This window comes from Drosophila serrata, unplaced genomic scaffold (assembly GCF_035046125.1).
Source record: "Drosophila serrata isolate PLE 108 unplaced genomic scaffold, ASM3504612v1 contig_347, whole genome shotgun sequence".
NCBI lineage: Eukaryota > Metazoa > Arthropoda > Insecta > Diptera > Drosophilidae > Drosophila > Drosophila serrata.
In genome coordinates, this window is record NW_028257245.1 from 2,971,966 (window position 1) to 2,988,028 (window position 16,063).

At 40.0% G+C, this 16,063-nt stretch overlaps 4 protein-coding genes across 5 annotated transcripts; all 4 read right to left on the bottom strand.

The window, feature by feature from the left end:
• Positions 1 to 909: 909 nt before the first annotated feature.
• LOC110189578 (tetraspanin-7) lies at positions 910 to 3,437 on the bottom strand. The gene is made up of 4 exons (XM_020959711.2): positions 3,009 to 3,437; positions 2,758 to 2,940; positions 1,381 to 1,743; positions 910 to 1,309 (listed from the first exon to the last, which is right to left on the bottom strand). The coding sequence occupies exons 1-4, from the start codon at positions 3,066 to 3,068 to the stop codon at positions 1,229 to 1,231; spliced, it is 687 nt and encodes a 228-aa protein (XP_020815370.1). The 5' UTR covers positions 3,069 to 3,437; the 3' UTR covers positions 910 to 1,228.
• A 13-nt stretch (positions 3,438 to 3,450) lies between these two features.
• Positions 3,451 to 5,277, bottom strand: Tsp42Eh (Tetraspanin 42Eh). 2 transcript variants are annotated; one of them, XM_020959721.2, is made up of 5 exons: positions 4,926 to 5,277; positions 4,641 to 4,835; positions 4,406 to 4,570; positions 4,141 to 4,338; positions 3,451 to 3,737 (listed from the first exon to the last, which is right to left on the bottom strand). In XM_020959721.2, the coding sequence occupies exons 1-5, from the start codon at positions 4,983 to 4,985 to the stop codon at positions 3,660 to 3,662; spliced, it is 696 nt and encodes a 231-aa protein (XP_020815380.2). In that variant the 5' UTR covers positions 4,986 to 5,277; the 3' UTR covers positions 3,451 to 3,659. The 2 variants fall into 2 exon arrangements, with proteins under 2 accessions (XP_020815380.2, XP_086694244.1); XM_086838118.1 differs by having other exon boundaries at positions 4,641 to 4,831; positions 4,926 to 5,074.
• Positions 5,278 to 5,395: 118 nt separating this feature from the next.
• On the bottom strand, positions 5,396 to 9,981 carry Tsp42Eg (Tetraspanin 42Eg). The gene is made up of 5 exons (XM_020959537.2): positions 9,639 to 9,981; positions 6,620 to 6,784; positions 6,386 to 6,562; positions 6,156 to 6,329; positions 5,396 to 6,099 (listed from the first exon to the last, which is right to left on the bottom strand). Exons 1-5 carry the CDS (start codon positions 9,696 to 9,698, stop codon positions 6,019 to 6,021), a joined length of 657 nt encoding a protein of 218 aa, XP_020815196.1. The 5' UTR covers positions 9,699 to 9,981; the 3' UTR covers positions 5,396 to 6,018.
• A 681-nt stretch (positions 9,982 to 10,662) lies between these two features.
• Positions 10,663 to 14,164, bottom strand: Tsp42Ef (Tetraspanin 42Ef). The gene is made up of 6 exons (XM_020959691.2): positions 14,084 to 14,164; positions 13,692 to 13,830; positions 11,595 to 11,768; positions 11,376 to 11,537; positions 11,110 to 11,307; positions 10,663 to 11,048 (listed from the first exon to the last, which is right to left on the bottom strand). The coding sequence occupies exons 2-6, from the start codon at positions 13,746 to 13,748 to the stop codon at positions 10,977 to 10,979; spliced, it is 663 nt and encodes a 220-aa protein (XP_020815350.2). The 5' UTR covers positions 13,749 to 13,830; positions 14,084 to 14,164; the 3' UTR covers positions 10,663 to 10,976.
• Between the last annotated feature and the right edge of the window lie 1,899 nt (positions 14,165 to 16,063).

The following is a 16,063-nucleotide window of genomic DNA, read 5'->3' on the forward strand; positions in this document are numbered from 1 at the left end:
TTTGACACAAAATTTAAGAATAATATAAAATGGCCATAGCTCAAATTTGATGAAAATCTGTTCAAAACTGGAAAAGCTATAAATTTAATTGTATTAATTTCTCGATCGTTCCTATGGGAGCTATATGATATAGTAGTCCGATTTTCATAAAATTTTACACAAAATTGTAGAATAATATGAAATGGCTATATCTCAAATTTGATCAAATTCTGTTGAAAACTAAAAATGTTATGATTTTTTTTGTAAAAATTTTCCGATCATTCCTATGGCAGCTATATGATATAGTCGTCCGATCCGGCCCGTTCCGACATATATACGAGTGAGAGTATATAGAAGGCTAACTACAAAGTTTCATTCAGATAGCTTCAAAACTGAGAGACTAGTTTGCGTAGAAACGGACAGACGGACAGACGGACAGAAGGACAGACGGACAGACGGACAGACGGACAGACGGACATGGCTAGATCGACTCGGCTGTTGATCCTGATCAAGAATATATATACTTTATATAGTCGGAGGTGCCCCCTTCACTGCGTTGCAAACTTCTGACTGAAATTATAATACCCTGCAAGGGTATAAATATTCATTTGAACAAGAGTACTCACCTCTAACAATGCGGTTAGTGATAGAACCAATCGCTTCCATAAAATTAAAGACATAGCGTTTTTTAGTGAGATTAAATTATTATATTTTTGATAACCCTGCGTTCTTTTATTCTTAAATATTTTCCACTTCCCTAATGCCCCGGAGTCTGAGACAAACTGCGTTAAAGCTGCAATCAATTTTGTATAACGAAGTTAAGTTGAAGCAGGCAGAGTTTGTCATGTAGCAATCGTTGAATATCGATAACAATTGAGAAAATATATAACCAAAATAATCGATATTTTCTCAAATTTCTTAAACATTTGATTTTGTTTTCGCGACTTTCTTTTATTTGTTTAGATAAGTATTTCTTGAGATGGTTTAACACAATGAAGCAAGATAACAAATTCGATAAATATTAAATTAAATTTATAGATTTTATAATTGAAGGAAGGCCTAATGATTAATCTAAACAGTTCTGTTATAAACATTAATATGATGATACCATGTTATTTAAAACCATTAGAAAATTAATAATACATCATTTTTAGAAAAGTGAAATAAGCAGTTGCGGCAACAATTGATTAGAGAAAATCTCATTAAAGGTTATTTTTTAATACTTATATTAGGTGACTTAAATAAAGCTTCACATCCAGACGGCATTATTCCGTCGGCTCTGGTTTTTCACGCTGCTGTACAACAGCCAACCGAAGACAGCTCCCACGGCCTAAAAGAGTCAAGGATCAAAAGGATTAAATTATTTAAGAAAACAATGAAATAATGAAATAAGCAACCAACCTCTCCGATGACCAGCAGCCAGCACACAATTTTAAAGACCAGCAACTTGTCGTCGAGATACTCGGTGAACTCGGCCTTGCAGCCGACCTTGTAGACACTGGACTGGTCCACGCACTTGTTGTCCAGGCAACAGCTCTTGGGGATGGCGTGGTGAATAATCCAGTAGTCCTCGGAGCTGTTCACTCCGCAGCAGTGCAGCCAGTTCTCGTAGTAGGCCAGGGCCCCGCTCTCGTTGCGCTCCGCCTCCCAGAGGCGTTCGAAGCCCTCGTTGATGCTGCCCGAGATGCCGTCCTTGGTCCCATGCGAGGCCATGCTAAGGAAGAGTAGCTGGGCCAGGATCAGCAGGACCACGGCACCCACGTACTGCAGGAGAAGAGATAGGTTTTAATGTTTTATAGGAACTTTTTTGCCTGGCACGAACACTACATAGGAGACCTACAAGGCAGTCGATGTCCATGGCATTCTTTTTTCTATATTTCTAGTAAAAGTAATTCTAAAATTATTAAAAGTAATTCTAATTATTAAGAAGTTCTAATGTACTATGATATTTTATATTTGATAAATTGAAACTATATTGCTGTATTTGTATAAGATTAATTACATTTATCATGTTGATTTTTATTTAAACAGTAACAAAACTAAGATCATCATAAACTCACTTATCAGAAAATGATCAATAATTTGATATCGGTGCAACAAAGAAATACAAAAAACAACTTAATATTGCATGTAAATAGCAAAAATATAAATATAGAAAATTTCCAAATTTTGAATCTGAAATACTTAAAAATAAAAAAACAATACTATGGCTTGAGCTTTATTTTAACTGCCAAGCTAACTCGTTCCCGCCAAATATAAATTATCGTTTAATTAAAAACAAGCCAGTAAGAAAGCTATAGTCGAGTGAGCTCAAAACCAACGTATACCTGGTATTAAAAGCTTAGAGAGTCACGTTTTAGACTTACAAAATATAGGTTTCAAATAAATATCTAAACAAGAAACACATTAAACTATTTTAAATAGGAAGCTCCCTGCTCTGAGGCAACTACACGAATACATTTAATTTGTTGCGAAAGTTTAAAGCAAATTTGATTAGTTTGCAACTTGTAAGAATTTTGTGACCAATTTTGATAGCATCTTATAGCTTTTGGCATATGTTATCTGTTGTCATAAGAGCAAAACTTCACATTTGCCAAATCGATTCGCCAAGTGATGCTGATAAGGACAAATAAGGAGGAGATGCCAACCTGCCTCATGAACAGTAACCAGTAATATATGCCATTCGTAACCAGAAAAGTAAGGAAGTTTACCGAATTGTTTGACTAGTGTCTTGTACTTAATTATTGACAAGATTGGAGCAGATACATAGCTACTTACGATCAGGAGCCGCACAGGTGCCTCATGGATGGCCGCCAGGCATCCGAAGACCGCTATGATCAGGATGACAACACCCAGGCCAATGATGAGGCCGCCGGCGACGTTCTCACCAATGCTGACGGCATTCTCGGCGGCGGAGATCAAAAAGAAAATTCCGAAGGCGATCAGCGCCAGTCCGAGCACCTGTGGAAATCACAGCGGATCAAGGTACACACACGTACACACACACACATCACACCGCCAACACTCACGGAGAAGACAAAGTTCAGCAGGAGCAGCAGATGCTTCACTGTGGTGGAGGCCAGGCCCATGTTTACTGTGATTCCAACGGAAGACGACTGGCGAAGTCAACGGGAATGGGCGCAACGTTACGTATATGGCGATGTTCAATAGCCAGTTTCGGATACGCATCCGTCAGATACGAGGCTGCGATACGGCAAGATCTCTCGGCGGCTGACCGCTGGGTTTCAGCGGCGTGAATCAACTGAATGATGCGATGTGGGGGATACAAACCGAGAAGCGAAAAGCGAAAACCGAAGAAACAGTGTGTTTTGTTTTGTATAAAGCACATTCTATCTATAAATCGGTGAGTGAAAATCGAGAGCGACGAGAATCGCCCACTTTTGGCGGGCGAGCTTTTCTTGTTTACCTCCGTGCGAGTTTTCTTGCAAGAGTTTAGTCACAGCCAGCAGCTGGTTTTTTATTTTTTTATTTTCGTCTTTGTTTTCGATTCGATTTATTTTTCGGCGTGGGAGCGCCAGTTTACAGTTTACAATTTTATGAATGAATACTTGGTATTGGTATTTGTAGCCTAACATAATCAATAATCGTAAATTACAATCACAATTCGTCTAGGAGATTACTCACAACAAATAACGATAATACAACAATGGCAACTTAATTTAATTATAGAATCGTATGCGGTCGCGATGGTTGCGAATGCTATCCACCAGGTAGCAGGTGGTCACGGAGCCAGCGAACTGCAAATTAGAATTAATGATTGTAGTAGTATTGGAATTGGATAAAATCTATTAACTATTTGATGACGAAAAATGCATTGAACTCAGGGATCAAGAATGCAATAAAGCAGGTTTGCTTAGAGAAGGTGATTCTAAGTTAAATTGCTCACAAAAGACTAGGAAAAACAAAGTTCTTGGGATTTAAAAGAAATACAGAATATATATCCAAGATTATCGGAGAAGCAAACAATACCTTAGACATTTACACAACAAGTCATAATAAACAAACAGAACGTGATATAAATGGAATCCCGCCCCCAGCAAAATGCCTGTGTTTTATATAATATAATACATCGTAATATTACCAAATCTCGTCACTAATTCTATTTTGAGTACATTAAACACCTTAGCGTATATGACTCACCTCGAAGAGGATAAGGAACCAGCTCAGTGTGTGAAAGTTACGGGTTTTTCCGACAACATACTCCTTGAACTTGGCCTCGCATCCCGACATGAAGAGATTCAGGAGCTTGGTGCAGTCTCGATCGAGGCAGCAACTTGGCGAAGGCTCCTTCTCCAGATGCAGATAGTCCTCGGCACTGTTGCGGCCGCAGCAGTGGAGCTAACGATGGGAAAGCAAAGAGAGTTAAGGTATTTGGTTTTATAGAAATAGTATCCATCCTGCTCACCCATTCCTCGTAAGAGTTGAGAGTACTATTGCCCACATGCTGCAAATCCCACAGGTCCTCAAATCCCTGCTTTAGGGATTCCGGCAGAGATTCTCTGCTGGCGCTAAAACTAATGCTGAACATAACAAACTGAATGATCAGAAGCAAGACCAAGACAACAGCATACTGGAATAATACAGAATATATAGTACAGTTTACTGTTTACAGTTTGCAATAAAGGTTGCTGTACACTCACACAAATCAGCAGAGTCCTGGAGTCCTTGGCCACGGCCACTGTGCCATAGATGCTAGCCACTATGACGACGGTTCCCAAAAGGATGCAGAGCGCAGCGGCCAGGTCCTCGCCATGGTCCATGCCCAGGACCCGCTGCTGATCGGAGAGACTGTCCAGCAGCCAGACGCCATACCAAATCAGCAGGCAGCCACCTAGCTAAACACAATCCATATTCCATAATCCATTATCCATTAGCCATACTCCCCTTCAATGTCAGCAGCCAATTGTCTATTTTTGGGCACTTACAGCACAGATGCCATTGATGACACACAGCACGTATCTGAGCAGGCGGGTGGTGCAGTACATGTCCGAAAATTCAACTTTCGATTGCTCAATTTTCACGAGTTTTCCGCTGGCACGAGCACACCTTGAGCACTGCCATCAAACCATCGACTAAAATCGCCTAATCTTCATTTGTTTGTTTGGGCGACGCTCTGCGCGTCGGATGCCTCGTCGGATTCTGTCGCCATCCGGTCCGGTCCACACCGATCCGCTGGCCAGATGCAATAGACAGACGCTCGGGGGAAATCAAAAGAAAATATAGAATACAAATGAAAATTAGCGGGAGGCGCCCGCCCACGCTTCCCACAAGACAGCATGTGTCCACCCTCACCTTCCGAGCGGCACTCCCCGCATTTTGTTTTTGGGAATTATCATCGGAATGATGTCAACAGATCTTTGGGCCTTCGAAATTCCGAAACACAGAACACACAGTCTACGGACAATTCTTTATTTTGGCTTGGCTTTCGAAATGCTGTCACAAAAAATGGTGGCTTAAGTCGAGCTTAGTGTAGATTAAATTACATGTAAAATGGTTACATTCCGTTTCCGCTTGAATGTTACAGTTAGTCGGGTCAGGAACCGACGACAATCAGAAAATCGTAAGAATCGTATTTAAATTTTAAATGTTTACAAGATTTGTCTTACCTCTGCTGTGAAATAAATAATATAAACAACAATTGAAACCAGACCTTTTCTTGTCAGTAGAACACTTATAGTGTTACATATCATAAAAACAATGAGTTTATGTACTTAGGGAAATGATAACTAAAAAAACAAAGTACTTCATAATATAATAATCAAAAATCAATGAATGTATGGCTCTTCTAATGCTTGCTTTAAAACTGTTGGGGTTCCCGATCCGAACTAACAAGTTTGAATACAATCACACGCACTGCTCTCGGATTACCTCGCTAAAGTAAATTGGTTTTGGAATCTCTATTGAGTCTGCGGTTTATGCATTTGTATGGAGAGTTCTTTGGCCTTAAGTATGCGCATCTTGGAGTTGGATTCTTGAAATGCAATCTATTCCAAAAATTGTACATGAACCTGCTGCCACCTACTTCTGATAGTACTTGGAGCGTCGCCAGCGATTCACAATGCTGTTGGCCAGGACATAGGCCAGCAGGGCGCAGATAATCTGAAAGATGTATCATGGATAATAATTTCTTAGAGATATTTTCAGGCGGAACAAACCTCCACGCCGACTAGCACCAAGGAGACAATATTGAAGGCCGTCCAGCGTTCGGCAATGAAGTCCAGAAACTTTTGCCGACAGCCCTCGAGATTCAGTTTATCGGTTTCGCTGTTGTAGCAACTATTGGGGGGCAGCAGATAGTCCTTGGGTCCCACATTTCCGCAGCAGTCCAACTGGAATGTGCCAAGTTATAGGGGAAGGTCGTGAAAGATCCCTTACTCCCACTCACCCAACGCTCAAGACTGGCAATCTGGCTCTGATTTCCCGGCTTAATGGGCACCGGCTGGTCGTTCCACAGCTGATCGAATGTCTTGTCCACGTTTATCAACAGCGACGTTTGGAATGCCCAAAGGAAGCCCACGACCAGAATTTCCAGCACAATCAGGATAATCAAAATTACTACGAACTGAAAAGGGGGAAGTAGTGGAATATTTATATTGATATGTACATCATTAGTACCTACCGTCTTGGATATGCTGCTGCTCTCCCGTGCCGCCCCGAGGGATCCAAAGAGGGCCGACAGCACCACGACCACGCCCAGGCCAATGATGACGAAGGCGGCCGTGTTGAAGTGCTCGAACTTGTAAATGATGTGCACCCCAAGGCCAATCACAACCAGGCCGAACAGCTGTCGAACGAGAGAGGTGGGAAGTGGTTGATTGAATGTCTAAATACATTCTATGTGGCCCGAAAGGTGATAAAACCGTAGCCACTCGAAGGTTGGGCGTTGAGTCAATATGCAAATTGGGCCTGTGGAAATTCTCCCATTGCTGGACTGCTCCATAGATCATATTGCTAATGACTTGTTATTTCTATTACCTTTCCTTCATCTTATGTTCTATAGCGCTATGCATCTTATAATATATATTTACTTAAACTAATGCCTTTACAGATAACGTATACGCAGTGGTATTTAAGTAAATAGCAGTCGCCCCAACTAGCCTCTCAATTGCTTAAATTCTGTTGGTGCTACGCATCTTATTCTTTAAATTGTCGTTAATGCAGCTTATCCTCTTGCATATTACGTATACGCCAAGATGTCTGCGGGGGTCTCGCGCTCCTAACCCACCTCTCACTGACTTGTATTCTTTTAGCAGCACACATCTTATTGTTTATATTGTCTTTGCTCCAATAGAGTCACCGATTACGTATACGCAGCGGTGTCTTCCGAAATCGCACGCTCTCTGACGCGCCTCTCATTCACCGCCTGCATACACAGCTCGGTGCATTTTAAAATAGCCACAATGAGTCACTAGATCCGTGAACGCAACGCGATTTTCACACACTCCTGCCAAATGCGGACTACTCGTAATTTGCCACTTGGCAGCTCGCCAGAGAAGAGCTAAGAACACAGAGCTGTCCTCCTACCGATTGTAGGTTTGTGAAATGCGTATTTAATCTCCAATCCAACGAGTGCTGATGTTTGCACACAGCAACCTGTTGCCGCCAGCAACTTGTAAATTATTTTTACAATTGTCGGAGGGGGCAAACATGAAAACCAGTCGGCAAATAAGCTGCCATTGACGTGACTTGTTTGTTTGTCACTCGAGCTCTGGCTGCGCCCGGCTTCGACAATCCCCACGTTTCGGCCAAGAGCCTACGACGCGGTAATTATGAATGATTTGGCCGATTAATCATTTCAGCCAGGGCTAACTTCGCCCCTAATCCCTGGCCAAATGCGCTTAGGAAGCCCTAAACTGGGCCTAATGCTTTAAGGCACTGTCCCGACTTGGACACATATGAACTCTGGCCGCAAGTTGTGCATATTCGATGGGCTTGGGTGCCGAATATGGCGGCAACAAATAGCATTTACATTAATTGAGTTACAATCGAACGGCGGCCCATCAATTAATGTTTACGAGACAATGGAGATGAGCTCTAATCCAGCACCAGGCACGTAGCACTCAGACATCTGGCATTATGTTGTGAGTATTCAACGCCGTTTAATTGTAATTTATTATGCTGCGGCGCCCAAGTCCAAATAGGCGCTGACATAACCCTCCAAGGGCCCGCGAAAGAAAACAGAAAACATGTCTATATTTGAGTTCTTCGAAACTTGAAAGTCGGGAACAAACAAATGGAAACCAAGCGTGCCAGAATCTGGAATTGTTTAAGACCACCGAATCATAATTAGACTTGGTAATTGACAGCTGGATGGGGTTACTTAATGCCCCTCCGCGACGTCCGATAGAGAGTATCTAAGGCGTAAAGTCACGAGTACGCTAAGGAGACACTCAGGTGCTCTCCCATAAAAACACGATAAGGAACACGATGAGTTGGTAACAGCAAATAGGCCACAAGCGTTTTATTAATTTGCTCTCATTTACCCGCGCAGACAGAACAATTAAACGCAATTATCGCCGGAGTGTGCAAGGTCAGAGCAGTGGTCTAGTGAGTCAAACTAATTTGCATTTCGTCTGATGATAACGCGGAGTGGGCAGATCAATTGCCAATGTCGGCGCCCCAAATAAGTGTTCAAAACAAAATAAAACTAGTTGCGGCTCTGATTTATGTGGGTTTTGCCTCATGGCAGACAAAGGTTGGGCCCTACCCTAGAGTAGAATGAAGTAATTGTTGGGCCTGGGCATAATTGAAACCTCTCGGCGCGAAAATCAAAAAGCTAACTCGCCTGGAACCGAATGCGGAAAATCGCGCATACGCCGTGTGGTGCGCCGACTGGCATTTCCTCAACCCTCGGCCGCATTCCATCCAAACCAAATGCCAGAAAGATGCCCAAAACGTCTACGAATGACATCAACATGCTCGTAAAAGTATATAGCAAGCCAAACCAAAATCTCGCTCAAGTAAAACCAACTAAAGCAACGGCAAAAATCTAATAAAAAATTCTATATATTCTTGTTCAGGGTTAAGTGACGGCGTGGGTGACCAAGTTTTGACTTGGCAGCCAGCTAATGTGGGGGAAATACATACAAAAACTAAGCAAGAAAACAAACAGAAAATAAAAAAAATAAATTAATATATCACATTTGAAAATATATATATTATGGCAGGAAAAACAAATGCTCAGAACTGGATGGATGCGATCCTCCTCCATGAACATTTTGTGGCGCTGTGGCTCGAGTTTTATTAGCTGCGCCTAAATTTGCACCAAAATGGAACAGAACACCAAGGCCTTCGGTAATAATTTAAATGCTGGCCAACTCAACAAATTGAAAAACTATCCGCTGGCAAAACTAAAGATATATCTGTGTCAGCCCAATGTTTATTTTGTGCGCCATCAAATAAACAATTGGCCACATCAAAGGCCCACAAGATCTTTGAATGAACTTGAGGCGAAGCTGGAGAATTTAGACCCTGGCACTTGGCCAACATCGGGGGCCAGAGGGCGAACCATAATTTTCCTGCAATTAGCCTTGGCCAGAGCTTACGCTTATTTCATGTTTTAGTGGTTTTCTCGGACTCTTATCTCAATCACTTGACTTGACTCTGGTGTCATCAGATCGCCTAATCGCTGTACTCACGGCATAGATAATATCACTGAAGAGGGCAAACACCTTCAGCACGTTCGTAGAGCAGGCCATTATCGCGGATCCTCGTTGTTTTAGATTTGTGCGAGGATTCAGGATACAAATTATTTATAGAGAATTTCGTTCTCTTGGCAACGCACAGAAGTCCGTTGTTGACAATTCGAAAATATTTATAGAGCTGTTCTAACGGTCGCTGGGCGTTACCAACAAAACCCGGTTCATGTTCACCGCTCGACTGTTAACTGAAAACTGTTCGCCGTTCCGACCGTTCCACACTCTGGCGATGGCGCGAAAAGCGAAAAGCAACTGTGAAAAGCAAAATACGAAAAGCGAATAACGAAAGCTTTGGCACGAAGTGGAATCGAAATGCTTGGCCGCAAAAACTAGCAATGTTTTTCTCGCTCAACTAAATATTTACGTATATCAGCACGACGGTATGTGCATATAAACAAAAATAGACGATGAACTATTTGAATAAAATAAAAGAGAGACGCTGGCCTATGCTCACATATTTTAATTATACTTTTTCACCATTTTAAGCGGGTTTCTTATTCAATTTTTGGTTTGGAGAAATCACATTTAATATGTTTCGAATTAAAAATCGTAGATCAAACACACCCACTTTAAATCAAAATTTAATTCTATTGAAGGCCAATCCAGAATATAAGTGGATTGATATTTGAATGTGCTGATACTTTAACAAGTTAGTGAGTTATGCCAAAAAAGAAAATTCATGTTCAGCGGGTGGGACATATTTTCCAAATATACCATACAGAAAACATGAAAAAGAATGTATTTTTAAAGTTCTGCCTCAAGTTACTGAAATCTCCTTAAAGAGTGTCTATAAATATGAAATAAAATGTAAACAGAAGATAGCATCCAAAAACAAAAATTACTTAAGTCACAGAAATCTCCAAAAGGATGTCTAAAAGTATGCATTACAATGTTTGAAATGTAAATTTGTTGTTCAATTACAAGAATTCCAAACCCTCGTAAAAACCCTACCACAATCCGTACATTTTATTATTTTACTTCATTTATTTAGAAATATTTTGTAATAAATATTATTAAAACTAGTTTAGATTTCTTACACTAGCGTTTGTGAGTTATTTTCAACGATTTCATTGAAATTCATGTGTGAGTTAGATTAACCCCTAGCATAGTACTGGGTTCGTGTAGTTTTGAGTTTCAATTTAAAAAATTATAACAATTACATTTCGCATTTCCAAACCAATTAGATAATGTTGTAATATTTTCTTATTTTGCTTCGTCACCTTCAATACATGTGTGTAATTTGCCTTATCCTTGAGAAGGATCCCTTAAAGGGTTCCTTTAGAAGTAAGATCGTCGAGCATCGTTGCGTATGCTGTTGCACAGGCGACAAGAGGCAATGGACAGCAGGAGCTGAAAGGAAAATAATGATTAACTTTTCTCTCAATACAGATTTAATAGTAAGAAGACCTACCTCAAGACCAATCAGCACAAAACCAATAATATTGAAAATCTTGGTCAAGTGCAGCCAGTAGTTCTCAAACTCCACTCGGCAGCCGGTATGGATTAGGTTCTCGGGCTTGCTCTTGTCATGGTCACGGAAACAGGTCGCTGGGGGTAGGCGTTCGTTCACAATATAATCCTGGGGACTGCCTCGACCACAGCACTGGAACTGAATATCAAAAACTCCGGTTACAAATGTCCTTAAACCTTTCAAAATATTCTGTGAGGCTAACTTACCCAATTCTGGTAGAGCGACATGGCACCTGGACTGTTCAGCTCCTCCTCCCAGGTTTGGTCCAGAGCGCTGGCTAGGTTGGCGGCCACCGACTTATCCTGGGTGAACAGCAAGTAGACCACGGCGAACTGGGCAATGATGACGAGGCATAGGAACACAATGAACTGCAAGGATACAAGCATTAGCACAACACTTGAAAATTTGCAATTATTATGGCTTACCGTGACTGTGCAGCACACATTCTCGCGCCAGGCGGAAAGGTATCCCCAGAGGACCACCACCAGGGCAGCTACTCCCAGACCCACGTATCCATAGGCCGCCAGAGCACCGATTTGGTTCAGATTATAGGACACTAGTACATAGACACCAAAGGATATCAACACTAGGGCCAGCAACTGTAAGGATAAAAAGAAAAGGTTAAAATCGGTTTAACCATGCATTCTCCTTTCAAATGAACCTCAGATTCCGGTTCAGCGGACGAAAATACTTTTGAATATGTGGGCCTCATTTTGTTTCAGTGTGACTGCGTTGTTTGATAGGTTTTTTATGTGACGACTGAATACTATAAATATTTTCATGATATAATGGCACAAGTTGTTAATATAAATTTGAACAATTTTAAGGAAGTTCGACAGGTAAACTAGTTTTATATGCATTTAATACTAGGTTTTTGCAACTTGTTCTAATTAAACGACTTTGGGAAAGATATTAGATTTTATATCACTTTTATATATATAAATATGAATATATATTTAAGATTTCTACAACTAGAAAGCTAATGGAGTAATTTATATTTTCAAATTCAAATTATCTTAATTTTCCGATAGTTAATAAGTTAATAAGTATGGAACCTTATAATAATAAAATTAAAAAAAAAAAAAAAAAAAGATGGATTAATAAATGTACAAAATAGATAAAAACAAGTTAAAAACCAAGAAGGCTTAATATAATTTTAAAAGCAAAATTTCTTAAAGTTGCATCCTCAGATAGTTATAGGATACATATTCATAAATATCTCATTTTCTGTGCAAACAAACTTCTGATTAAAATTATCGTGGCCTGTAAGGAATAATCAATTCCAAGAATGACTATGAATCCTTTTATCCGTCTTTTAGTTTCTGGTAATTTTGTTATCAAAGTATATGAATTATTCTTCCCTTCTGACTCAATAATTCCTTGAAATTTGCCAGCACAAAAACCAAAACAACACTTAAGCAAATCTATAACAGCTGGATTAACTACGATGTTGTTTTGTTATTTTGAGCTCCTCCATGTGCTCCTACCCAGAACATATCCAGAGCATCGCATGCCCAAGGCCACCCTCTCCAAACCCATCAGAGTGTCAAAGACTACAATGTGACCTAGAGTTCCAATTTCACTGTTTTCACGAGTTTGGAAACAACAACTAACCATTAAAGAACGACCCTAATCGAGGGGCGTCCCTCGGACTAGCCTGGCTGGCCTCTGTCTATCCCAGACGCCAGCGAAATTGGCGGGATGGAACTGTGACACAGGGAGCGGGAGAGAATGGAGGACACCGGAAGGTCGTCCAGTTCGGGATTATGCACACAGACAGGGTCCCTTGATTACTATTCATATCTGATATCGCGGAGCTAGCGCTTCGGTTTGGCAACGTCTGATTGTTTTGACTCTGCTTGAAATATTCAAATTCAGTCTCGGCTATCGAAAGCTTCCACTTCAAAAAGTGACGCAACGTGTGTTCATTCAGCGATGAGGTATAATCATCTGTGACTGGAAGACACAGAAACATGGGTGAATCAGCGCTGATAATGGGACTTCAATTGATTCATCTGGACTCATGAATCATCTATCAATTCGGGCACTTTGAGTCGCCCCAGATATCGATCGATTGGCAATGCAAAATTGATGAGCCGCTAGGCGATGGACACACCGCCTCATCGGATCGTCATCATATATGCAGCGACCTCCGGGCGCATCTGTTCCTTCTCAGCGTGGCCGGCAATTAAAGTTGTATAAATAAAACAAATGTTCGTTATAGAGGAAACGGGTTTGGCCATTAGAAGCGTTTATACCAGGTCTGATTCTGGAACAAGTGTCCGCGGTTCCCAAGGCGAAAGTCTGTACTAATGTATGTATGTACATATATGTACATATGTATACTCATGCATGTACATATGTGAATGAACTGATAAGGCTTTATTATGCTATTCTTGGCAAATTCGAGAAAAGCGGTCGAGTTATTGTTATTATCAGTGCCATTGTACTACGCTTAGTCTGGGCAACCACAATTGTCGCAATTGTGGACCTGAGGCCAGGCAGGGGGGCGAACTACTCACCGTGCACAGTATGTCCAGGGCAAAGACCACCAGTTTCGCTTTCGACGTGGATGCCATCGTGGGGAATAGTCCTTGGATTCTGTTTAAAGATCCTATGCCTTGAATTCCTGGAGAGAAGACGCCTGGCCGTGAGAGCGAGCTGCAGAAGAATGAAACTTGTCGTTAGGCTGTCTCTCTTGGCGAGTCTCTCCGCGCCCCATGAGATCACTGATCAAGCTCTGCGGGCGGTGGCAGCAACTCGAATCTATCGGGAAGATCGCCGCTCCGAGATCGGTTTACTTTCAGTCAACAATAAGTGACGTCGACCCCAGTGCTGGGGACTGCGGGACGGGGCTGGGAGCACGGCATAAACACTTTCCCACATCGAGTGAGATGACTCATAAAACCTCTACCTGCTTGGCGCGGAACTGCTGTTTTTCTCGTCTCGGAACTGACTGAGAAGGCTTCGCTGTTGCTTGCTTGCCTGCCAGCCGGCTAGCTTTTTCGCTCTCGAAAGCTCTTCGGGAGTTGGAGCGCGCGGATGGGAGACAGTGTTGCCAGACCGCCTAAAGAGAAGCTTTCAGTTTGACTGGATAAGTATTGGTTCCGAAAACCTCAGATTCAAAATTCTACGATTACTGAAGAAGGGCCAATTCTTAGATCTAAAAAAATAGTTAAATAAAAACCTATACAATAATAATATTAAATCCATCAAAAACAATCCATTATTCTTATGAAAGAGCCGATAACCAAATATTAGCTTCAATCCATTTTTTTAATTAAGTCAAAGATAGTCACATAAAAATTCTATCACAACATGTCGATTGCAGTGGACAATTTAAAAATGTTTAAGTTTCTTCTTAAATAATGTTAGTAAATTAAGAAATAGCATAAATATTAAAAATAATATTCTTAATACACTCTTTATTCTGTATTGAGCTTTTAGCGATTACTAAGTATGCATATGTATATGTTGTTTTCTTTTTTTTAACATTTAATTTTATTATATGTCATACTCACAAAATCTTAAGATACAAAACAGCTTTTAAATATAATACGATTTTTAGTTAAACAACACTTTGACTTTTAGGCAAGTTTTCTAAGAATTATTAACTGATTTCTTATGGATTCTGTTACAGCAGTGAAGTATGAATCGTTTAAATATGTTTTTAATGGCTCTTCCCACAGAAAAGAAAGATTCACGTAAATTTCCTTAAAACGATTGAAAAAATTACTTGGTGCATCAAGTTAAAAGGCAAAATATAAATGTTATCAGAGAATTCAGTAGCTTTAGCCCTTATGGTCTCTGAGACCAATTATTATTTTTAAATATAATTTTTTAAGACGGTTTATTTTTAATTTAACGGAGCAGAGAAAAGTTACTAAATATTTTACATTAACTCTAATAGAGTTTTACATTTATTATAATATTACATTATTATTATATAAAGTCCATTTACTACTTAATATAATGCTTATTATCATGGATCTTCCTGTCCTACTTGGCCAGGAGAATCTTTTATTGAGCAGTATTTTAAGCTTCTTGATTTTGCGAAAACAAAAACTGGGCTATATAAGGAAAAACCTAAAATTAAAATACCGTTAGAAATTTTTAATATTTTTATCATGTCTTTTTCGTACCCACGTGAAGAACGTGTATAATTGAATGGGCATTCAATGTTTCGGTGTCATATATAAGAATTAAGATTATTATTTCGATTTCCGCAAAAACGAACACTATTATCCAGAAGCAGAGCAGCAGTTTTACCTACAAAAGACAATATCATCCACAAGAATTTTTTGCTATTTATATTTTACCAACTTTGAATTTCAAATAGATTAAGAAAAATCCTGTTCCGGCCAAAGCAAGTGACATAGCTTCCAGGACAAAAATGGTTTCTGATTTGAAGTCAGAATATTCAATAAGAAACTCAGGAAAATAATATAAAAGAATGTTAACACTTGATACCGACAATATTGTAAAGGAAAAAATTAAAAAAATAAGCCATGTACCGAGCCAGCATATTGGTTTGCACATATTTCTGTTTCTCGGAGTTATCGCGAATGAAATAATCAACTAACTCTAACTCAAACTCCCTCTTACAATCTTTATACATGGGTTCGTTTTTATTAAGTACCATAATTATTATAAATATCTTTCAATTATGGTTGATGGAATCATTAGAGTACAATCAACAAATATTCGCAGCTGATAACAGCTGCCCAATACAACATTTTTATAAAATAATTTCTTCCGTTTTTTAAATATTAACCGTTTTCCAACAGAGCATTTTCTAAAATTAATACAAATTCAAATACGTTTCTTACGAATTTTTTCTAGGAGATGTTCGGGACTTTTAATATTCTTACAAGGATTGAAAATAATCTGTGTG